Source organism: Physeter macrocephalus, chromosome 2, assembly GCF_002837175.3.
Source record: "Physeter macrocephalus isolate SW-GA chromosome 2, ASM283717v5, whole genome shotgun sequence".
Classification (NCBI taxonomy): domain Eukaryota; kingdom Metazoa; phylum Chordata; class Mammalia; order Artiodactyla; family Physeteridae; genus Physeter; species Physeter macrocephalus.
The window spans coordinates 82,406,618-82,430,242 of record NC_041215.1 but is presented as its reverse complement, the minus strand read 5'-3'; the positions used below and the strand labels follow the sequence as shown (position 1 = coordinate 82,430,242).

Sequence of the window (23,625 nt, the reverse complement as noted above, 5' to 3'; positions counted from 1 at the left end):
TGTTTCTCCTTGGGTTTATCCTGTATGGGACTCTCTGCACTTCCTGGACTTGGGTGGCTATTTCCTTTCCCATGTTAGGGAAGTTTTCGACTATAATCTCTTCAAATATTTTCTCTTGCCCTTTCTTGTGCTCTTCTCCTTCTGGGACCCCTATAATGCGAATGTTGTTGCATTTAATGTTGTCCCAGAGGTCTCTTAGGTTGTCTTCATTTCTTTTCATTCTTTTTCTTTATTCTGTTCTGCATCTGTGAATTCCACCATTCTGTCTTCCCGGTCACTTATCCGTTCTTCTGCCTCAGTTATTCTGCTACTGATTCCTTCTAGTGTGTTTTTCATTTCAGTTATTGTATTGTTCATCTCTGTTTGTTTCTTCTTTAATTCTTCTAGGTCTTTGTGAAACATTTCTTGCAGCTTCTCGATCTCTGCCTCCATTCTTTTTCCGAGGTCCTGGATCATCTTCACTATCATTATTCTGAATTCTCTTTCTGGAAGGTTTCTTATCTCCACTTCATTTAGTTGTTTTTCTGGGGTTTTATCTTTTTCCTTCATCTGGTTAGCTTTTGCTTGTCTGTAAAGCTTTTAATTTCTCCATTGAATCTGAATGAGATCCTTGCCGGGTAGAGTAACCTTGGTTGTAAGTTTTTCCCTTTCATCACTTTAAATATATCATGCCACTCCCTTCTTTAACCTTATGGGAGTTCCCTTGTATGTTATTTGTTGTTTTTCCCTTGTTGCTTTCAATAATTTTTCTTTGTCTTTAATTTTTGTCAGTTTGATTACTATGTGTCTCGCCGTGTTTCTCCTTGGGTTTGTCCTGCCTGGGACTCTCTGCGCTTCCTAGACTTGGGTGGCTATTTCCTTTCCCATGTTAGGGAAGGTTTTGACTATAATCACCCCCTGCCTCTGCAGGAGACCCTCCAACACTAGCAGGTAGGTCTGGTTCAGTCTCCTATGGGATCACTGCCTCTTCCCCTGCGTCCTGATGCACACACTACTTTGTGTGTACCCTCCAAGAGTGAAGTCTCTGTTTCCCCCAGTCCTGTCGAAGTCCTGCAGTCAAATCCCGTTAGGCTTCATAGTCTGATTCTCTAGGAATTCCTCCTCCCATTGCTGGACCCTCAGGTTGGGAAGCCTGACATGGGGCTCAGAACCTTCACTCCAGCGGGTGGACTTCTGTGGTATAAGTGTTCTCCAGTTTGTGAGTCACCCACCCAGCAGTTATGAGATTTGATTTTTTTTTTTTTTTTTTTTTTTGCGGTACATGGGCCTCTCAAGCGCGCGAGCTTCTTGTTGCAGTGGCTTCTCTTGTTGCGGAGCATGGGCTCTAGGCACATGGGCTTCAGTAGTTGTGGCACGTGGGCTCTAGAGCTCAGGCTCAGTAGTTGTAGCGCACGGGCTTAGTTGCTCCACGGCATGTGGGATCTTCCCGGACCAGGGCTCGAACCTGTGTCCCTGCATTGGCAGGCGGATTCTTAACCACTGCACCACCAGGAAAGCTCCTGAGATTTGATTTTATTGTGATTGTGCCCCTCCTACCTTCTCATTGTGGCTTCTCCTTTGTCTTTGGATGTGGGGTATCTTTTTTGGTGAGTTCCAGTGTCTTCCTGTCGATTATTGTTCAGCAGTTGTGATTCTGGTGCTCTCACAAGAGGGAGTGAGTGCACATCCTTCTACTCTGCCATCTTGAACAAATCTCCTTTTTTTTTTTTTTTAAATGAAAGCAACCATTCTAGGAAATTACTCTGAACACTGCATCTTTCCTTGAAGGAGTACTCTTTGATACTCCTTGGGTTGAAATTAGTTAATGCTGTGATGAGTCAGGCTATCTGCTTTTCCCAAAACATCTCCTGGTGCTCTAAGGTTACTGAATGCTTTTCCCTCGGCTCTACGTTTAGAAACAAAACCAAGCCCTAAAATGAACAGGCATAGAGGTACTGAGATAGTGCAGAATATGAGGGAGTGAAGAAAGCTGGGATGTTGAGTATCACCCAGCCACTGGCTTACGTAGGTCACAAGGGTCATAACATCCCACACCATCCAGAACTGCCAACCAGCAGCCCTCAACTATAGCCATTTTCTGGAGGCAAGACCCAACTCATTCCTTCCAGACACCCATGAATCTTGGAGGTGTGACACACCCAGGACAAAGCTGAATCCCGAGAGGTCTGACCTATTAATTCTCCTGCATCAATGCAGCTGCCAAACTACCATCCCTCAGACCCCTGATATCCCTGATCTATGCCCAAGAGAGAGCCCTTTTCAATGAGTTATCCTCTTAGGAACGCTCATCCTTATACCTGACTCAGTGTTCCACTCCTCCCTTTTCTCCTTCATTTTTCCTCTGTGACCCCTGGAATCCCATTGCATCATCAACAAAGCCCCTGATACCCCTATCCTCTTCCCTTAGAAAGCTGGCTTTACCCCAGGCACAGTGCTTCCTCTGCAGCCCTCACAAGTGGAGGCTGCCGGGTCAGGTCCTTTCTATCATACACACCCATTTCCATGGGTCTCAGTTCTCTGCCCTCTGAGACCCAGGCAACATAGCCATTATGCCACACTCTGTACTCCAGCTGTCATCTTCTGACTGGCTGGTCATACCCTTTATTTATTGAAGTCATTAGCAATGGGCCCACAGTATTCCTTTTCATTCCAGATTCTGCCAACAATCTGGCCCATTTGGTATGTCCATGAGACATTCTTGACCTCTCAGTTCCTTGATTCCATTTCCAATTACATTTTCCATTCTGTTTCAATCACTCAATCCCATGGTCACTCCCAGACTTTGTCATAGAGAAACCACAGCACTGGGAATTGCCTGGTGGTCCGGTGGTTACGACTTGGCGCTTTCACTGCCATGGTCCGGGTTCGATCCCTGGTCAGGGAACTAAGATCCCCGCAAGCCACCCAGCAGAGCAAAAAAAAAAAAAGAAAGAAACCACAGCACCTCTGAACCTATGACTTTCTCTTCCTCCAATTTTCTCACTTGGTTATTTTCACTCTATCAGTTTTCCAAAAGTAGAATCTTTCCGGTTTTTTTCTCTCTCCGTATTTATCATCCACTAGCTGTCTACTTTTCCTTCTCTACCCAGGAAGGACCATGCTTCATACCATTAGCCTTTGACCAGTGTCCTCAACTCTATTGCCCCATTACTCTTCTGTTTCATCTGCCTGACAAGACTTAGAACATATACCTTGAATCCAGTTGTCTGCTTGGACCATTCCTTTGGGCTGCTGGACACTGCTGGAGAAAGCCACATACATAGACACCCTAAATTCATGTTCGGCAACATCAGGTGGGACTTTGGTGTGGCCTGTGATCCTATCACATTCCCCTGACCTGCTTACTCTTTCTTTCTGAGTCCCCAGAGGGGCTATGTCAAGAATTCTCCTCTCTCCAAACCTCCATGCCTGCCCTCTCTACATTCTCTGTTTGTGATTTTATTTCCCACTTATCAAGGTGAGGGGAAATAAAAGTTATCAGATGTGAGCAGCCTCAGTTTTCCATGGCAACCTATAAACTTACTTGCATCTTTACCCATCCTGCTTCTTATTATAAGAAAGTTTCTTCTCCCCATCTAAGGCCCATCTCTTGACCTGTGCCCTAGATCCCATCTCCTCCTGACTTCTCATTGACCTCACTCTCAGTTATTCCTTCTCACTCTTATCTTTATAGTCAACCTCTTCCTCCATATTGGCTCCTTCCCTCTCAGGTTAAAAAAAGCCACATTCCCCTCCATCCACAGCCCTCTCTTCCCCTTGCCAGCTAAACTTCTTGTAGAAGTTGTCTCTACTCACTTTATAAAATCACTTTCTCCAAGATAAGCAGTGATCTCCATGCATCTAAATTCAAGGGACACTTTTCAGTTCTCTTTTTATTTGACCTTAAGCGGCCTCTGGCATGTCCTCCTTCTGTATACTTTCTCTTTCCTGGGCATCTATCACACTACCTACATGCTCCTAGATATGACTATCTACACCAGACCTTTCTCTTGAGCTTCAGACCCAGATAGCTACCTTTTAGTCAGCCCCACCTACAAGTTCCATGGACATCTTAAACTTAACTAATTTCCTCTTCAAACCTGTATCTCCTCCTGAATTTCCCCTGAGTGGCGAGCACTACCTTGGACTCATTTATGCAGCCAGAAATTTGTGTATCATCCTGACTACATTCTTTCCATCATCTCTCATGTCCAACTGTGTCACCATGAACTCTTGATTCTATTTCCCTTATCCTTTTGCTTATCTCCTTCCTCTCTGCCACCATCATGCCTCACCTAACCCTGGTGTCTCTGTTTTTATTCTTCCTCTCAAACCATTCCCCACACAGTAGCCATGTGATTGTAAACAAGCAAGGAATTTCACAGATACAAGAATCTCCAAACACTCAGGTATGCAAAAATGAAACATTTTTTCCTAGAGTCAATTTAATGTCTGAATCTGAACCTCCAGCCTTCTTCCTGGCAGACAACTTAATCTAGATTCTCTCAAGTAAATTCAGTGATTTGGCAGAAACTGAGATTATATAAGTATTTCAGTTTAGAATTCAATTTCAGACCTTCTTTCCCCTCTTCCTGCCTCTTAGTCTTGGGTCTCCTTGGGTTGACTACCCAAGGGAAGTGGAGAAGGGGATGGTCGTTCATGTCTGATTGGCTGCATATGGCGATGGAGTGGGAACTACCCATTTAGTCTCATCTGGGGTGGTCCTCATGCTGACACCAGCTGCTAACGCTTCTGTTTTTTATCCTCTCCACATGGGCAGGGCCTCCTGTGCCCTCTAGGTTTGGGACCCTGCTGGCTCTGATGGGTGGTGATGGGTTGGCTGGGTGCACATGCAGGTCCCGTGTAGCTTCACTTCTCAAAGGGTCAGCCACTTTCCTGCAACCCCAGCAAGCAATCCAGGAACATTTCTTCCTTTTGTCCAACACATCTCCTTTCCAAGCCAGGTCATTTCTTCTCCCCTCCCAGCACGGAGGGGAAAAAAATCAATTCACATTTATGCATTTGTGTGAATTGTTTATCTCATTAGTTTAATCTCTGAATTAAAGTGCAGAACCTTTTGTATTTGAATTTTGTAGTGTGGAGTCTGGGTCTCTCTCAGCAGCAGACTGCCTCCTCAAATGTGCTTTTCACTCTACTAACAAAAGAGTCTGGTGAGTGTGTGTGTGTGTGTGTGTGTGTGTGTGTGTGTGTGTTGGTGAGGTGACAGGTGCAGGCTGGTAGCTCAGAGCCCAAGGAGAGAGATGAGCAGAGAGAGTACATTCCATTAATACTTTCACATATCATCCTGTCACATATTCTTTGAAAATCATAAATCTTATCAGGTCATTCACCTGCTAAAAGACCATCTGTAGTTTCCCATTGCCTTTAGAATAAAGTGTAAACTTTTAAACTTGACTTGAAGTTAAGCTCTGTCCCCAGTTTACCTCTCCCACCTTATTTCCAACAATTTCCCCTCTTCTTTCAGTTCCTTGGGCTCACCATCCCCTCTTTTGCCTCTGGATTTTCTCACATTCCTAGAAGATTTTCTCCATCTTTTCCCTACACCTGGCTAATTCCTCCACATTCCTGTGGTCTCCAGTTAAATGCTACCTCCCTAGGGAAGTCCTCTTTGACCTCCCTCTACCCCTGACTTTGATGTGTCCCTTCCAGGCACTCCCATAACCTTCTCATGTCATAGCACTTATTGCATTTTAGTTTGTTTTATTTGTCTGCTCTCCCACTAGACTATAAATGCTTTTAAGGCAAGACTGTGTCTGTCTGGATCACTGTTCACCCTCCAGCACCTAGCATATGGTAGGAGCTCAGTAAATAATTGTTAAATAAGAAATAAGTGAATGAATGAAGAATAACTGAACACACAAGCCAGATAAAGGCAAGTCAACTCCACAAAGAAGAGGTAAGCAATGTAGATTTGACTGAAATTTTTATGGAGAGACAGAGGAGAGGGTTTGAGTGTAAGCATTTCTATTCTCCCCTCAGTGTCCTTCTTTAGCTTCCAAATTTTGGGTCTTGCTCTCCTTTGACTCTTCCTTCCTCCCCCACCACAACTCACCCTTCCCTTCCCTAAGAAACTATCCCTCTGAGAAGACTATTCAGTATGAATTGGAGAGAGATGAGGCTGGTATCAGTGAATGCCATTTAGGAGACAATTGAAAAAGACCAGGCAGAGATGGTGAAGGCCTGAATTAAGAAAATGACAAAATAAAGAGGAGAGGGTATAATGTTTTGGAGGGAAGATCAACAGGATGTGGTTACTGATTAGATTGGGGTGGAAGAGAAAAGAAAGAAGAATATAAGGTACATCCCAGGTATTGGTGTATGTGAAAGAAAGAGAAAGTGAGAGGAAGGAAGGAAAGAAGGGAGGAAGGGAGGAAGGGAGGTAGGGAAGGGAAGGAAATAAATGACTGGAAGACAGTGAGTGAAAGTGTAGAATTGAGAATGCCATAGGATTCTATTTATTACCAAGAGAAGTAAGAGAGGGGATTAAGCAAGGAAGGACAACTATAAGGATTATTATCTCTCAAGAGTATAACTGAGGCAACAGACCAAAATTGCTGTTGACACGAGTCCACATAATTGCATGATTTTCTTTAATGACTTGGGTTATTAATGGTAAGAGCTGAGAAAATTGGTGGTGGATTGATCCAAGACTTGGAATTTTCTGGGAAGATCTGCTGGGGCAGAAGGGCCAAGTGGCAAGGGGATATTGATGATGCCACGAAGAAACGTTCGGAGTGACAGGCAATGGCAGCTAGGCTCAGTAGTGATAGAAGTGAGTCAGGAGGCGCTGACAGACTGCTGGGTGCGGGGCGGAGTAGAGGAGGGCCCAAGGAATTGGATGTTTTGTTGTAGTGAAGAGTAAGTAAGAAAACCAGCATACTAAGAAACAAAGGATATAGAACAGAGAAGGGACCATGTATGTTTGCAGGGAGTAGGAATCCACAGATTCCAGGACCCAAGAAGAAAAACCTAGAAAGGAAAGGGTTCCCTTCTTCCTCTGAAATGAGAGGGAAGGAGAAAAGGAAATATCTTGTTTAAATATTTCTTAGCAGAGAAAAATCAGAAAGAGGAAGCTGACATTGTAGAATCTTGATCTCTTCCATCAAGCAAGATGGGAGTGATATTGCAGGAGGTGGGACTGCAGGAAAGATGAAGAAAATGTGGTGGGAAAGCACCTGTCTTGATTGAAAAAATCAGACAATTACCTGTTGGTAGTGAGGGCTCAGCTGGAACAGTCAGCTGACATTGGCTTGGATCAGATTTCTAAATTTTCCGTAGCAACATCTTCTGCTTTACAGCAGAAACAGAAAGCACGTGGTGGATTTCGTTTGGCATGGAGAGTACAAAGATAGGAGTGGATGAAGGACCAGGGGAATAAGGGCACTTATCAGGATTATTGCTGAAATCATCAGCACTGGTAAAAAGCTGTGGGGAAGACAAGCAGGGCTGATGGGTCCTTGGTGCTATGAGAACAGCGGTGGTGAGGTAGCAGGGCTCACTACAAGGAGGACAAACGGAGGGTTCAGTGGCCCTGATAAAAATAACACCAGAATCTTCCAGACATTTTCCCCATAAAATAAAAAGGTGAATGCCCCTTTAAATCATTAACTAAACCAGCATTCAAATCTGGGCAGACTCTCCCAGGTTGGGCTGTTCTGCTTTGCCAGGAATCAATAAGCTTCTGTGAACCCTCCAGGGCAAGTGAGGCATGATCCATCTTCCCTGTCTGAACAAGCTTGATCTGGCCTCCTTCCTCCTGCTAAAGCAGGCCTGAGGTATGTGCCAGGATTCTGTGTTTTAGGCTAATTATCACATTCCAGAATGTCCTGGACTCCTGCTGATATAGCTTTTCAGCTTTTGGAGGGCCCTGCTCTAACCCTTCCTGGCTGTACCCCTCTCAGAACCCACATTGATTCCCTCTAGACCACACTCTGGGTACCTTGGACCATTTCAGAATTCTTTGCCCAAATGCCCCAAGCTCGCTTTCCAGGCCTGCCTACACTTCCTTCCCGTTCCCATCCTCTCAAGGACAGACCATGCCACTAGTACACTCACTCCTCAGCCTGAAGGTCACCAGGGGATGTGCACAGTGTGGATGTTTGGGCCGGGGCATATACACTTCTGCAGGAGGGGCCCTTCTCCATCAGAGCCAGGGGTGGGAAGAGAAGAGGGGCAGCTTCAGCCTGGGGTCCAGCTCACCCCGTGCCTCCATGTCTTATTGCAGGACTCCAAGGAGTTCAAAAATTATACATTCAGACTTGGTCTTCAGATCATTAGGAAGATAGAGTTATCAAATTAGGAAAATAGAACATATTTTATTTATAATTTTACATAGTTAGACATGGGATACAGACCTCCATTTGTACTTTCCCTTGGTTTCTCAAATGTCAGGGGTAGTCCTGGCTCCAACAATGTATTATTTGCCCATTGTGAAGAACAGCTCTACAAAATTATTATTCTAAGTTTATTTGACATCTAGTTAGGTCCAAATCATATCCCAGGATGGTGAAAAATAAAAATCCATTTAAAATCCTGTCTGGATTTCTAAAAAGTTTTTGTAGCCTCAGCCCTTTCTCTAATTTTTCTTTTTTTAAATTTATTAACTTATTTATTTATTTTTGGCTGCATTGGGTCTTCATTGCTGCTAGTGGGCTTTCTCTAGTTGAGGCGAGCAGGGGTTACTGTTCATTGCAGTGCGTGGGCTTCTCATTGCGGTGGCTTCTCTTGTTGCAGAGCACAGGCTCTAGGCACGCGGGCTTCAGTAGTTGTGGCACACAGGCTCAGCAGTTGTGGCTCGTGGGCTCTAGAGCTCAGGCTCAGTAGTTGTGGCGCACGGGCTTAGTTGCTCTGTGTCATGTGGGATCTTCCCGGACCAGGGCTTGAACCTGTGTCCCCTGCATTGGCAGGAGGATTCTTAACCACTGTACCACCAGGGAAGTCCCTTAGCTTAATGTTTTCAAGGTTCATTCATATTTCAGTATGTATCAGCACTTCCTTTCTATTGCTGAATAATATTCCATTGTATGGATATAACATATTTTATTTATCCATTTATCAGTTGATGGAACTTGAGCTGTTTCTACTTTTTAGATGTTATGAATAGTGCTATTATGAACATTTGTGTACAAGTTTTTGTGTGGACATTTGATTTCATTTACCTTGGGTTATATACCTAAAAAGGGAATTGGTTATATACCTATAAAAGGCTAAAGCCTTTTGATAAGGCCAGACTGTTTTCCTAATTGGCTACATTTTACATTTCCACTAGCAATGCATGAAGGTTCAAATTTCTCCAGTCCCTCACCAACACTTGTTAATATCTGTCTTTTTTATTATAGCCAGCCTAGTGGGTGTGAGGGAAATCGTTGTGATTGTGATTGCCATTTTCCTGAAGGCTTATGATGTCGTGCATCTTTTCATGTGCTTATTGGCCATTTGTATATCTTGTTAGGAGAAATGTATATTCAGATCTTTTGCCCGTTCTTAAATTGAGTTGTCTTTTTTTTGCGTTACGCGGGCCTCTCACCGTTGTGGCCTCTCCCGTTGTGGAGCACAGGCTCCGGCCGCGCAGGCACAGCGGCCATGGCTCATGGGCCCAGCCGCTCCACGGCATGTGGGATCTTCCCATACCAGGGCACGAACCCGTGTCCCCTGCATTGGCAGGTGGACTCTCAACCACTGCGTCACCAGGGAAGCCCGGGTTGTCTTTTATTGTTGCGTTTAAATTTTTTTATGTATTCTAGATACAAATCTCATATCAGATATATGATTTGCAAATCTTTTCTTGCCTTCTATAGGTTTCTTGCTGGTGTCCTTTGAAACACAAAAGTTTTTGATTTTGATGAAGTCAAATTTATCTGTTTTCTTTTTTTGCTTGTACTTTTGGTGTTATATCTAATGAGCCGTTGACTAAAGTTATAGATTTATGCCTGGGTTTTCTTCTAAACTCTTATAGTTTAGCTTTTACATTTCAGTCTTTGCTTTTGGGGGGTTAATTTTTGTATTTGGTGCGAGGTAAAGGTCTAATTACATCCTTTTGCATGTGATATCCAGTTGTCCCAAACCTTTTGTTGAAAAGACTATTCTTTCCTCATTGGATTATTTTGGAACCCTTGTCAAAAAACCAACTGACCATAAAAAATAAAATTAAAAAAAAACCAACTGACCATAAGTGTGTGTAAGAGTTTTTAAACTCTTTAACCTTTTTTCCTAATATCTATAATTTCTTTTCTAAAAGGATAAGTAATAGGTCACGTCTCAGGTTACTATGACACTTTTAAATCAAAAAGTTCAGAATAGAAGCATTTTAACAATTGTTTTGTTCCCCTAGAGCCATTTAGAAAATTCTACTTGCGGCTAAAACATTCTTTCCCGTTAGAGGTATTTCACCCAGATAGAAAACAGAAAGCTAGATAAACTGGGAAACTGAGGTCACACAAAGGATCTCCTTAATCTCTTGGGTACATGTTCTAATTTCCCCCTTTTTGCCCTCCTTTTTTCTTTCTTTTATCCAGAAGAGTAATATTAACTTTTTAATAAAATTCGTAGCAATCAATCAGCTATCTAGTGTTCAGGCCCAGAATGTATTTCTTGGCTAAAAGATCTCTACCCCACTTCCACATGTGGAAAGAAATAAAACATGGGACTCTAATCTCATAAATGAGTAACAAGGGTTGTTCCTCAAATGAGACAAGGATTTAGGATGAGAACATGTTTTGAATTGAGATGGTTTTCATAAATCTGATTAGCTCTGATTGTAGGCTTATTTTATTGTTCACTGTATTTTCTTCCCATTTATAGCAATCAATAATAGATTTAATTGTGCTCTATCATTTATATCATTAATATTTCCCCTAGGTTTGAGTGCTGTGAAGTTCTCCTTTAAACTTGTATGGGGATTAAACTTGGCAGTGATTTAAAGTAATTAATTCATATGTCAGTTGTTAGCAAGGTCCAGTAATTAAAGTCTACTTTAGAGTAAGTTATTAACTCTCCAATAAAAAAAAAAGCACTTTATCAACTTATCAGTTTTAGCTATTTATTCTGGTTGACAGATGAGATAGGGAAGTTATTGACTGCACATAATCACCTCTGTACTTTCACCAGTAAGCACTAGGGTCAAATGGAAGTCTAGGTTGTTCAAGGTCATAATTTAAATATAGAATAAACCAGTTCAGATTGCTGGGGTGGGGGAAGGTGCCCTTGGATTTTGTCACCTTTGCAATACTGTCTCCTGAAATTTTGCAAAGTCTGTTTTTACTCTGTTCACAATTTTCAAATTTCTAAAGTAAAAACCTAGACCAAGTATTTCATACTGAGGTCAGATATTAAATTGCTTTACTTTTATTTTTTTTCCAATATTATTAACTATAGTCACCCTGCTGTACATTACATATCCATGACTAATTTATTTTATAAGTGGAAGTTTGTGCCTTCTGACTCCCTTTGTATAATACTTTTAAAAACTAATATAATATTTAAAAACTAATATTATATGTCAGTTATATCTCAATTTTTTAAAAAGGTAAAATTAAAAATTTTTTTAAACCTTTAGATGCTCTCCTTGTGAACAGGCTAGGGGGAAGAATTCTAGTTAAGTGTAATACCTGGGACACAACAGGTGCAAGCCTTTTATTTGCAGGCCTAAACTAGCCACATTTTTCCATCTCATGATAGCAAGGTTCCTTTTATTCTGCTTTGCTTCTTGGCCTGACATTTGGTTACATTTATTCAGCTTGAGGGCAACCATAATGGGCCCTTTGCTTTCCCCTGGTTGGCTTGTGATGAGCTACTACCAAGGTCAGTTCAGGTCTAACTCCGTATGTGGTCAGCCATGACTACAATAGTGGTTCCCAAGCCCAGCTGATCATAAGGACTATCTGGGGTGGTTTTTAAAGAGCTTTTTAGGCCTCATCCCAAATGTACTGAATCTGGATCTCTAGGGTAGAGCTGATGAATCTGTATGTTTCAAATCTTCCCAAGGTGATTCTGATATTCAGCCAAGTTTGGGACGTGGTCCAGGACCCTCTCCAGGTAATTAGAGATCCCATGAGTGTGGCCTTAGGGCATTGCCTCTGAGAAACTGCCATCTACTTACCAGAAGATTCTAAAAAGACCAGAGGTTCCTATTTGCAGTCTGCCCTTAATGACTATCCACTACCTTGGCAAAGAATTCAGTGTTCTTTCTCTGTCACTCTCACTCCCTCAGGCTGTCCTTGTGACTTATTTACTCTTTCAAGCTGCCCAGCAGTGGTGCTGGGGAAAATAAGATAGGCTTTGGTCTTATAGACCTGACATGGCCTCTTGGCTCAGCCTCCTCTATGGGTGCCATTTGCCTCATCTGTACTGTGGAGATAATATTGTCCTCCCAAGGATGTTATGAAGACCAGAAGAATGTATTAATATTACACCCTGCACTAGGCATTATAACTTGTTTGGTTTTACTTATCCACCTCTATGAATATGTTGGGTAAATGAAGCTTGGTCATCAGTTTTCCCTGATTGTAGCCCCTGGATTGCTCTAGGCAGTGTTTCTCAAAGTAAGGAACATAGATCAACTGCATCTGAATAGGAGGGAGAGAGGAGAGAAATCTGCTCTTACGTAACTGTAACTTTCTGCACTTTGGAATTTTTTATTGCAGTATAACATACACATAGCAAAGTGTATTTATTATAAGTGAACAGCTCAGTGAATTTTCATAAGCGGAAGACACGCATGAAACCAACACCCAGATCAAGAAATAAAACATGACCAGAACCCCAGAAGCCCTCTGCACTCGAACTTTGAGAACCAGTGTCATAGGAAGAGCCCAGCTGGGGAGCTCCCCTTTGCCACAGTCCCGCTCCTTTCTCACGAGCCAAATCTGCGTGCTGTGTGAGCCCTCCCCAATCTGAGAGCCTGTGGCCTCACATGCACCCTTAATAGTGATGAGACTTCATTTGTCAGAAGGGTCACAAAGGATGTTTCCATCATTTATATTCTTGCGTACACCCTAAACTGCTTACAGTAAATGAATTCAGGTCCTAGCCAACAAGGAGTGGAGATCACTCATTGTCTGAAAGCATCAGCTTATTACAACACTCCAGCATTTTCTCACGGAAGGGTGAATGAGGTAGGTTCTAGTGTAATTACCTTTGTGTAATTGAAAACTAAATCACTGATGACTGCATAGTTTAAATATCCATTTAAATACTTTCATTTTATTGCACTTATTTTTGCAGGACATGCTACTACCAAATAGGCTATTAATTTTTCTAGTGGATTAAAATCTGCATGGGTACATTAAAAACTAGCACAGCTCAAATAGATGCCCTCTTCTTCCAGAAATCATTAGAGAGAGCTTGTCTTTTTCTTTAATCCAGCTATTCAAAATAATCTATTAGACTAAGACCTATAATAACAACAGGTCTTGCCCAAAAGAGATCAGGTTTTTCTGTGCAATATAATTTAGGCAAGATTTTAAATAATAGAACAAGAGCCCGTGGTGCTTTTGCCTGTATCTCCTCAAATTTTAACATGCACACAAATCACCTGGGGGTCTTGTTAAAATGCAGATTCTGATTTCGTGGGTCTTGAGGCCTGAGATTCTGCGTTTCTAACAGGTTCCCAGGTGGTACTGATGATGCTGGTCTGAGGGCCACACCTTGAGCAGCAAGAGTATTCAGAATAAGCCCTGACTAGAAGCCTGGGTACACATCTGAGCTTCAGTTTCCTCGTATATATAGACAATTTCTAAGTCCCTTCTAACGGTACAATTCCACAATTCAATAATCTCTCTTCACTTATTAGCTCATTTTTCTTTAGGCTGCTGATTCTCATTGTTTATAAGCTGTTGTATTAGGTATTGTTGTGTATTGGAGGGCCAGGTAAAAACTCTTACTTATGGCTGAAAAGTTTTATTTTTCAATTTTCTACAAGTCTACCTCAATCCATGGAAAATTTTGGCTAATAATAACATGATACTGGCCTTGGACCATAAGCTAAACTTGAGTCAGCAGTGCAGGGCTTTGGATAGATAAGCAAGTGTGAACCTGGGAGTATAACCAAAAGAAAGGGACAGCTAGGGCTTCCCTGGTGGCACAGTGGTTAAGAGTCCACCTGCCAATTCAGGGGACACAGGTTTGAGCCCTGGTCCAGGAGGATCACACATGCCGCGGAGCAACTAAGTCCATGTGCCACAAACTACTGAGCTACTGAGCCTGTGCTTTAGAGCCCGCAAGCCACAACTACTGTGCCCCTGTGCCAAGACTACTGAAGCCCACGTGCCTAGAGCCCATGCTCCTCAACAAGAGAAGCCACCGCAAGGAGAAGCCTGTGCACCACAACAAATATTAGCCCCTGCTAACTGCAACCAGAGAAAAGCCCGTGCACCGCAACGAAGACCTAACACAGCCAAAGATAAAATAAATAAAATTAAATTAATTAAATTGAAAAAAAAAAAAGAAACCTATGGAGACCCCTGCCAATACCACAGCCAGTTCTTACCAATGGAGGTGGTGACAACATGGAGGCAGAGAAAGTCTAGCCACTGAAAATTATTTCTAATACAGCATACACATCAACAACTAACAGGGAAAACTAACAGGTAGGGAAAATAGCACCCGTCTTCCTTTTACCTTCTACATCTCACTTCGTTATATCTGACTGGTAAAATCTAGTTTATATAGTCATAGTTTTTTAGCTATAAGTCAATATTTATTGAAGTATAACATACACACAGAAAAATGCACAAATCACAATTAGTCAGCTTGATGAACTTTCCTAAAGTGAACATACCCATGTAACCAGCACCCAGATGAGGAGATGGAAATTCCTAGCACCCAGAAGCACCCCTTATGCTCTTTTCTAGGCATTATCCTCCCTGAAGTTAACTGCAATTTTGGCTTCCAACATCATAGAGCAATTTTGCCTATTTTTGAACCTTATACAAAGTGGAATAATATGATATGTACTCTTTTGTAACTGACGTTTTTCTTTTTCTTTTTTTTTTTTTTTTTTTGCGGTATGCGGGCCTCTCACTGTTGTGGCCTCTCCCGTTGTGGAGCACAGGCTCCGGACGCGCAGGCTCAGTGACCATGGCTCACGGGCCCAGCCACCCAGTGGCATGTGGGATCTTCCCAGACTGGGGCATGAACCCGTGTCCCCTGCATCGGCAGGCGGACTCTCAAGCACTGCGCCACCAGGGAAGCCCCATAACTGACTTTTTTCACTCAGCATTATTTTTGTGAGATTTGTCCATGTTGCGTGTAGCAATTGTACCTTCATTTTCATTGCTGTATTGTGTTCCATTGGATGAATATAACAACATTTATGTATTCTACTGCAGATGGACATTTGGATTGTTTCCAGTTTGGTTATTACAAATAGTGCTGCTATGAAAATAACATATGTATGCATTTCAGTTAGATATATAAGAATAGAATTTCTGGGTTATAGGAGATACATACACTTAGCTCAAGTAGATATTGCCAAACCGTTTTCCAAAGTAATGGATGTGCGACATCCTTACCAAAATTTATATTTTCCATCTTTTACATTTTAGTCATTCTGTTGAAAGGCTAATGCAATGTATTGAAATCATATTGTGGTTTTAGTTTTTATTTACCTGATGTCTAACAAGTGAAGCACCTTTTCTTATATTTATTGGCCATTTGGATATCCTCTTCCATGAAGTGCCTGTCCAAGTCTTTCGCCCAATTTTCTGTTGGCTTGTCTGACTTTTTCTTGTTCTTTGTGGTTCTTTATTCAGAATATGAGTCTTTTGTTGGGTATATGCATCGGAAACACCTTTGGCCTCTCTGCAGCTTGTTTTTTCACTCCTTTAATAGTATCTTTTGATGAAGATGTTCATAATTTTGAGGTAGTTCAGTTCATCAGAGGTTTTCCTTTATGGTCTATTTATTTTGTGAGTATCCAGTTTAAGACTGCTGACTCCAAGGTCGTAAAGGTATTCTCCTATATTTTCTTGTGAAAGCTTGTTTTACTGTTGACATTTAGATTTATAATTCATCTGATACTGATTTCTGTATATGATGAAAGGTAGGAAATATAGTTTTGAGCCTTCTAACTCCTATAATGCTGTGCAATGGGGATGGGGTATCTATAGAAGTTGGTGAAAATGAAGCTGAGTGCCAAGAGGCCATACCTAACACAGTTAACCTAGGCGAGTTTTTATACTGTAAAACATGGAGCTCCAAACCATGAGTTTTACTGAACCTCTTTTCAATATGACTTTCTGTGATAGCGATTTTCCAGATTCCACACCTCCCTAATGGCAACAGTCCACTTCAAGCAGTTGCTTCGCCTCTTCTTCCTTACCCTACCTCTTGGAATGTCATCATTTTTGCAAGAGCACTGTGTTCTTTTTCAAAACTTACAGCAAGAATTGATCTGCTTTCAAATAAATGAAAAGAAGCCCAAGGTGAGTCTTGGTGAGTAAATGTGAATTTTAGAATACTTTTAAAGATTTGTAGTGTTATTATCCAATCTAAGAAAGTGTGGTCAGGTATGGAATATTGTTCTAAAAGGCTTGAGGACATGGAAACAACCTCAGCGTCCATCAGTGGATGAATGGATAAAGAAGTTGTGAGATATATTATATATGTGTGTGTGTGTGTGTGTGTGTGTGTATAGCAGAATATTATTCAGCCATAAGAAAGAGGAAATCCTGCCATGTACAATAATATGGACCTTGAAGGCATTGTGGTAAGTAAAATATGTCAGAGAGAGACAAAACTGCATGATCTCACTTGTATGTGGAATCTTAAAAAAAAAAAACTCTTAGAAAAAGAGATCAGACTTGTGGTTACCAGAACGGGTTGAGCCAGGGGAGGAGAAATTTAAGGAAGGTGGTCAAAAGGTACAAACTTTCAGTTATAAGATAAATAAGTATGTAATGTACAATATGATGACTATAGTTAACCCTGCTGTATAATATATAGGAAAATAGTTAAGAGAGTAAATTCTAAGAGTTCGTGTCACAAGGAAAAAAAGGTTTTTTCTGCTTTTTCCCTTGATTGTATCTACATGAGATGATGCATGGTGACTAAACGTATTGTGGTAATCATTTCACAATATATGTAAATCAAACCATCATGCAGTACACCTTAAACTTGTACAGATATATGTCATTATATCTCAATAAAACTGGAAAAAGTAAATAAAAGGCTTGAGGAGAAAGCGAGTTCTCCTAGGTGGGTTAAACAAGCTCCATCACCCTACCTCTCCCCACTTAGAGGCACAACCACTTCAGGCAATTTTTTTCATGTGGAACAACTGATGCCTCAATCTGATGTAAGGTATTATACAAAGGAGGTTTTGAAACAAACTCCCTACAACCAGCTTTCTCTGTATAGGATCCTCCTTTAGAAATTACGGGGTGGCCCCTGGAACAATAAAATGCATCTAGAGCAAAATTCTTCTCCACTGCCTTGTGCCTGAATCCCTGCTCTTTCCTTTGACATTTGGATATATCCTTTGGTTCCCTAATAATAATAGCTGAAGTGGGTTGTGAAATACGACTTTTTTATTATTCAACTCAATTTTTATTTCATGCCCCTATATCTCTGGGTCCTTAGGAAAATAGCACTGGTCATTTCAGGTCATACTGAAATGGTCATTTCAAGCCATGCTATACAATTTCAGGATCTTACATAGTGCCAAGGCTTCTGGAACAGGGTGAGTATCTTAGCTGGTCTTTAATTAGTTCACAGTGATAAGGCCAAGACTGATATACATTGTAGGGGTCCCCTGGCCCCCTTATGTCTAGGAATCTTCTGTTGTTTCTGGGTTCCCTAGAGATCTGACCATCTGCATAGATGCACCTGGCAGCAATTGCCCCTAGGTTCTCCCAATTCTTATTTGCCAGGCACTCTTCTAATTATTCTATACGTATTGTCCTACTTAATTTCCATAGTAACCCTATATGATAATTGCTATTATTATCTACATTTTATGAATGAGGACATTGAGGTTAGATAACATGCCTAAAGCCCTCGCTTCTTGTTAGTGGTGAAGCTTTTGCTGTGGATTGACTCCCTTTACTCTTTCGTGTGAATGCTCATTAATAATCCATTTGCCCACCCTTGCTTTGCCTCTCAGATCTTAGACAAACCTCTTATTATCATCTCCACTTGCCTCCAGAATTTTTCTTTGCAAAGATCCATCACACCAAGGTTTGCCAGTCATCTTAGTTAATCTTCTTATTCAATTTATGAAGCGAGTATTTGTAGGCACCAGCTATGTGTCCAACACAAGTTCTGATGACTGAATGGGATGGGGAGGAAAGAAATACAAGAGTCCCTTTCATAGGAAACACAAACGGAATTTAACTTAATTAGAAAGAAACCTAAGTGCTTCAATCACTAACCATTGATTTGACACTTGGGACTCAGATATATGAACAGCTATTGTTGTTTTTGATGGCCCTTTCAACTGGGTCATCTCCCAGAAGTAGCATATGTTTCCTCTTATGCTCATCTGAGAACTACTGATCCTTCTGAGGGTCCCACCTCCACCCACAGTCCCCCTCAGGGTTCAGTGGGTCTCAAGTGTCAATTTCCCAGCGTTCACTCACGCTTCCACAGGGATTAGGATAAGGATGGAATCTTTGGGAAATTGAAAGTGCCATTTTAGACTCAATATAGTTTGTTTTTTAAAGGATTTTTTTGATGTGGACCATTTTTAAAGTCTTTATTGAATTTGTTACAACATTGCTTCTGTTTCATGTTTTGGCCTTTTGGCCACGAGGCATGTGGGATCCTAGCTCCCCAACCAGGGATTGAACCTGCACCCCCTGCACTGGAAGGTGAAGTCCCAACCACTAGACCGCCAGGGAAGTCCCATAGACTCAATATAGTTTTGACAGATTTTATGGATGAACCTGGTACCTAGTCACTAAATATAAGGTTTTTATGGAAAAATATGTACATGTTCCCCAAAAAACAATTTTGTAAACGAATCTGACTACAGTCCTTGATTATGAACCATGTTACATTCTTTGCATTTCTTGGGTACCTTAACTTGTAAACCTGACCATTTTAAGTGGAACGTCTGTTGTTTTCTCTATTCTTTACTCTTTCAGAATGAGGTAGATGTCTCTGTCCTGATACCAGTTCTCAACTTGAGCAAATTAGTGCCTCTAGCCACTTCAGAGAAAACAGATCTCTGGTAGGGATCATTTAAGACTTTACAGCAGTGTTTTACAAAGTTCTAATTACCCTTGTTTATCTGGAATCTCCTGAAAATTAATCCCTAATTAGCTGAATGTAAGATGACCTACTGTGGGAACTAGTTTTACTGGAACATTTCATCCTAGATTTCTGTGACCATGAGTTTAGTCCTAGAGAAAAGTAAATCGGCACCATTTTCTCCATTTCGTCATGTAGTAATCACAAAATGTAGGAGCCTGATCAAACAGTCCATGATCCTGAGGGAAGGCAGAATGTCATGGCTTTGTAAGAAGAAACATAAAATCCCTAACCCTAGAGAGAGATCAGTTTATCTTGTTGCTTCCTCCTTAGATTAAGAGTAATTTCGGTAGGATGAGATCCCTGAGCACAGCACCTGCAGGAAGGAGAAAGGACTGAAATGAAAGATAACTCCAAGGTTTGTCTTGAGGAATTTTTAAACCTCCATCCATCTCAATTTTGTTATTTGTGAAATGGGGTCTTAATAACTATTTAATAGGAGAATTATAAGATCGCATCGGATGTGTGAAAGTGCTTTATGTTTAAAGTAGTATATGCCACTACAGATTTTGAAAATTCATTTTTATATTTCCTTTGCTTTTTAACCTAGTAAGTGCCCTGACCAGCCATAATGACCACATTACACATTTTAAAACCATTGCTAGACTTTGGTGCTGGTGGTGTGATAGTAGCAATAGCAAGACAAAGAGAAAGAGGAGCGTGGGTAGGTGGGGGTGTGTGTGTATGTGCATGCCCATGTGCTGGGTTTTCTTTATGTTCTGAAAAGTTCTGTGAAAGCCATCCAGTGTGCAAATGGGAAGGAACACAAATCAGGTAGGGAATCTACCCAGGTGTCAGAGAGTCCACATTGATCTTACTGACAAAATAACTGTCCATCCCAAGTTCATGTCATTACTTTTTAAAAAATAATAACCATTTTTACTGCTAACGGTTTCAAAGACTTGCGTAGATGTTTTTTACTTCATTATATTCGTTAAGATTTTTAAAGTTAGCTCTTAAGGTAATAGCTTATCTTAAGATGGCTTTGTTTAAGAGATGAGGTAACTTCCATTCTGGAAGCAAGAATGGCCTAGAACAGATGCTTTTTTCCAATTCCACTCCAATGGATCCCTTAGGCTGGATTCCACCTCTTAAAAAAAAAAAAAAAGCAGGGATATGTATGGACTCAGTAAGTGTGGAGAAAGGAAAACTGATAGTGACTCACTCCAGTTTATAGGAGGAGAGGATTATGTTTCCACCCCCATAAGCCTGATGGTAGGAACTCCCACGTAGAAAGATGAGGCAGATCTTGACATGAAAGCAGTTTGAAGTAGTGGCCCACCCTACAAAACAAGCTAAATTCATTGTTAACTTCTAGACTACACAGTTAAAATGTAAGAACAGCAGGTGCCCCCATACAATCAAAGGCCTTAAAAAATGTATGTATCTTTTGGTGAGGAATTTCAATTTTAGAATTCTATCCTTAGGGAGTAATCAAGAATAAATGCAAAGATTGAGCTACTGGGTAGATCATCCAAGCTATGTTCATCGTACAGAAATAGTAAAAGCAACCTAAGCAGCCAACAATAAGAGTTTAGTTAAATAAATACATCCATATAATGTGTACTATTTATATTTAAAGTAATGTAATAGATAAATATTTATTCATATGATAAGATGTTAAAATTTATTAAGGACAAACACAGGTGACCAATCAACCAATTGATTCCAATTTTGTAAAATAAATAAATGTGTGAATGTAAGTGTGGTTTTCAAAGCCCTTAAAGGGCTTCTAACTCAAATGGTAGAATGAGCACATGCATTTAAGCTCCTCTTGCTCTCCAAATCCCACTAAAATGATTTTAGGTCAGACCCACTCACAAACGACACAGTTTATAAAAGTGCAAAAAGGAACACCCCCTGATTTCACCCCCAGCCCAACTCTGGGTCTTGCCTACATCTCTTCAAGTGGAAAGAAAGCTAAGGAATGAGACATGAGAATGGGAAGAGAAGATTTTTACTTTTTATTTTATACTTTCTGTACTAGTTGAATTTTTAAATTAGTATGTATGTATTTTTGCAACTTTAAAAGTTATTGAAGGATAGATACAAATGTATTAATACAGCAGCACCACACCATTTTGCATTTAGCTTCATGAGGATTCACCTAAATTTGGTAAAGGTAGAAGGCAAAAGAGAAAGAATAAAGGAAAGAGGGAAAGGGAAGAAAGAGAGGAGAAGGAGAACAAGAGAGAATGTTTTAAATCGTATGATGATTTCTGCCTGACCTGCCTTTCAGTTAGCTTGAACTTTAACCCTAAGTTAATCCGAAAAAGATGATGTAAATTTGAACCATTTCTGGTCCTGTGCACTGTTCATGTTTGTAGTATCTGGTCGTGATGAATGTGATTCTAGTATTAACAGATTCTTTTATTTTTATTTGTTTATTTAGACTTAAATAACATGGCTTATTAACACAACTACTTCATAAGGGCTCAACTGAGGAAGCAACATTCTATTCTGACACTGAGTGATATAAGGTATTTTCAAGGGTAATTCTCATTCCTCCCTTGATTTAGAAGTTAATTCCCAAAACTATGGAAAGCCAGTGCAGAAATTAGTAATCAGTGGTGGTATTAAGATGTTTTTTATTCTCTTCCCCTCTCTCCTTAGTCATGTTTTCTATTTGAAGTACAAGGAAGTGTTCCTTTTGTAATAAGAGAACTATATTTAAAAAAAAATTTTTTTAACAGAATGTGTAGCTCTCATTCCACCTTCACCTGGCTGGTGAGCACCCAGTGGCTCCTAGTCTTTTACAGAGGCAACCAGATTTCATGACTCTATTCTTAGAACCATCTCATTCCCTCCTGCTGCCCCACATGGAGCACTTTTTAGTGATAAGATACCATGGCATCATAATTTCTTACCTTACAAAACGCTCAATCCCAGTCTGTGTCAAATGCTGTTCATAACTAGCCCTTCAACTGTTTTTCTTTTTCTTTGTGTAAAGTGCTTCATTAAATTTTAAGAAACTCAAATTTATATTCATCAGTAAAAAAAAGATTTTTTTTAGAATTTGAAATACACTTAGAAAATGCCATTTGCAGAAGAAACATTAAATAGGCTACCCCTTTATTACGTAAGTTGAAAAGCCAGCCAAGAAACTTCAGATAGCGTAAAAAGGAATTCACATACTGATGATTAATCTGTGTTTCTGCCTGCAAAATTGAGCAGTCAGGGTTAGGCTGTCCCTGAAGGACAGCTTTGAAATCCTGAAAGGATAATCAAGCATTTATCTCAGAGGCCTATGGAATAACCAAATCCTTTGGATACTTAAAAGGTAGAGAATAAGAAGCAGCTTAGGGCTGCCTGCTCTCGAGGCAGGGCTAGCCCTGTGGAAATGTGTCCAAAACTGGTAGCCTGACCAGATTGCAGTTAATTGTTCTGATCTGTAGAAAGTGAGACTTCAAGACCACGGGTTCTTTGTGGAGGATAGGTACTTGAATAGATACCTAATTACAAGTTAGGAATACAGTTTTAATAACTTGTTATGTGATGCAGAACAATTTATTTAATCTCCTGGACTCCTTTATTTTTATAGATTTAAAATGGGAATCATACTATTTGTTTAATCTGCAAATTAAATGAGAGGCGCCTTTTGGGTATACAGTGCTGGCTCCTAACGTATAAGAATAAATTTTCAGGGCTTCCCTGGTGGTGCAGTGGTTGAGAATCTGCCTGCCAATGCAGGGGACACGGGTTCGAGCCCTGGTCTGGGAAGGTCCCACATGCCACGGAGCAACTAGGCCCGTGAGCCACAACTACTGAGCCTGCGCGTCTGGAGCCTGTGCTTCGCAACAAGAGAGGCCACGACAGTGAGAGGCCCGCGCACCGCAATGAAGAGTGGCCCCCGCTCGCCGCAACTAGAGAAAGCCCTCTCACAGAAACGAAGACCCAACACAGCCATAAATAAATAAATAAATAAATAAAATTTAAAAAAGAATAAATTTTCAAACATTTATTAAGAAAAAAAGATAAAACACACCCTATCTACAGCAGAATTGTTGGGCCGTTTAGTGTGGGAAGTGGCAGACAAGCAGTTCCTGATGAGGCCAGTGGGAAGCCTGGAGACATCTTTATGTTCCCCTTTAACATTTTGCAACTTGTTTACTTGTTAAATACCTTGGCAACAAGAATTGCATTTTTCTTGTATGGAATCCATGTCTAAGAAAACACACACCTGGAAGCTGTCAACAACAATATGCTTGCCAAGTTAGATGAGCCCACTGACGGGGTTGGCATGGATCAGCCTTAATCCTTTCTCAGGGCACTGAAGCAAAAGACACAGGAGAGAGTATCTGTCAGGAGTTTTCAGGTGAATCCCATTCCGCCTCCATGCACCAGAGGCCTGCACCATAGCCTCCTCCTCTGTCGTCT

The 23,625-nt window shown here is 40.9% G+C and overlaps 1 protein-coding gene across 15 annotated transcripts in view; it reads left to right on the top strand.

Annotated features, from left to right (window-relative positions):
* Positions 1–23,625, top strand: part of LOC102992546 (uncharacterized) — a 127,494-nt gene that overhangs the window by 73,974 nt on the left and 29,895 nt on the right. For 6 of the 15 annotated variants that reach the window (XR_008618762.1, XR_008618757.1, XR_008618763.1 and 3 more), the window contains one exon: positions 16,245–16,431. The exons of 1 other annotated variant lie outside the window; for it this stretch is intronic. Coding sequence is in view for 1 of the 14 variants with exons in the window: in XM_055088789.1 (XP_054944764.1) it covers positions 11,983–12,033; positions 16,245–16,431 (238 nt within the window). In the remaining 13 variants the exon portion in view is untranslated. Of the gene's footprint in view, positions 1–11,982; positions 12,034–16,244; positions 16,432–19,082; positions 19,169–19,521; positions 19,597–21,640; positions 21,729–23,625 lie in introns of those variants that run through there. 8 more of the 15 variants (XR_008618764.1, XR_003676975.2, XR_003676979.2 and 5 more) reach the window with 8 other exon arrangements.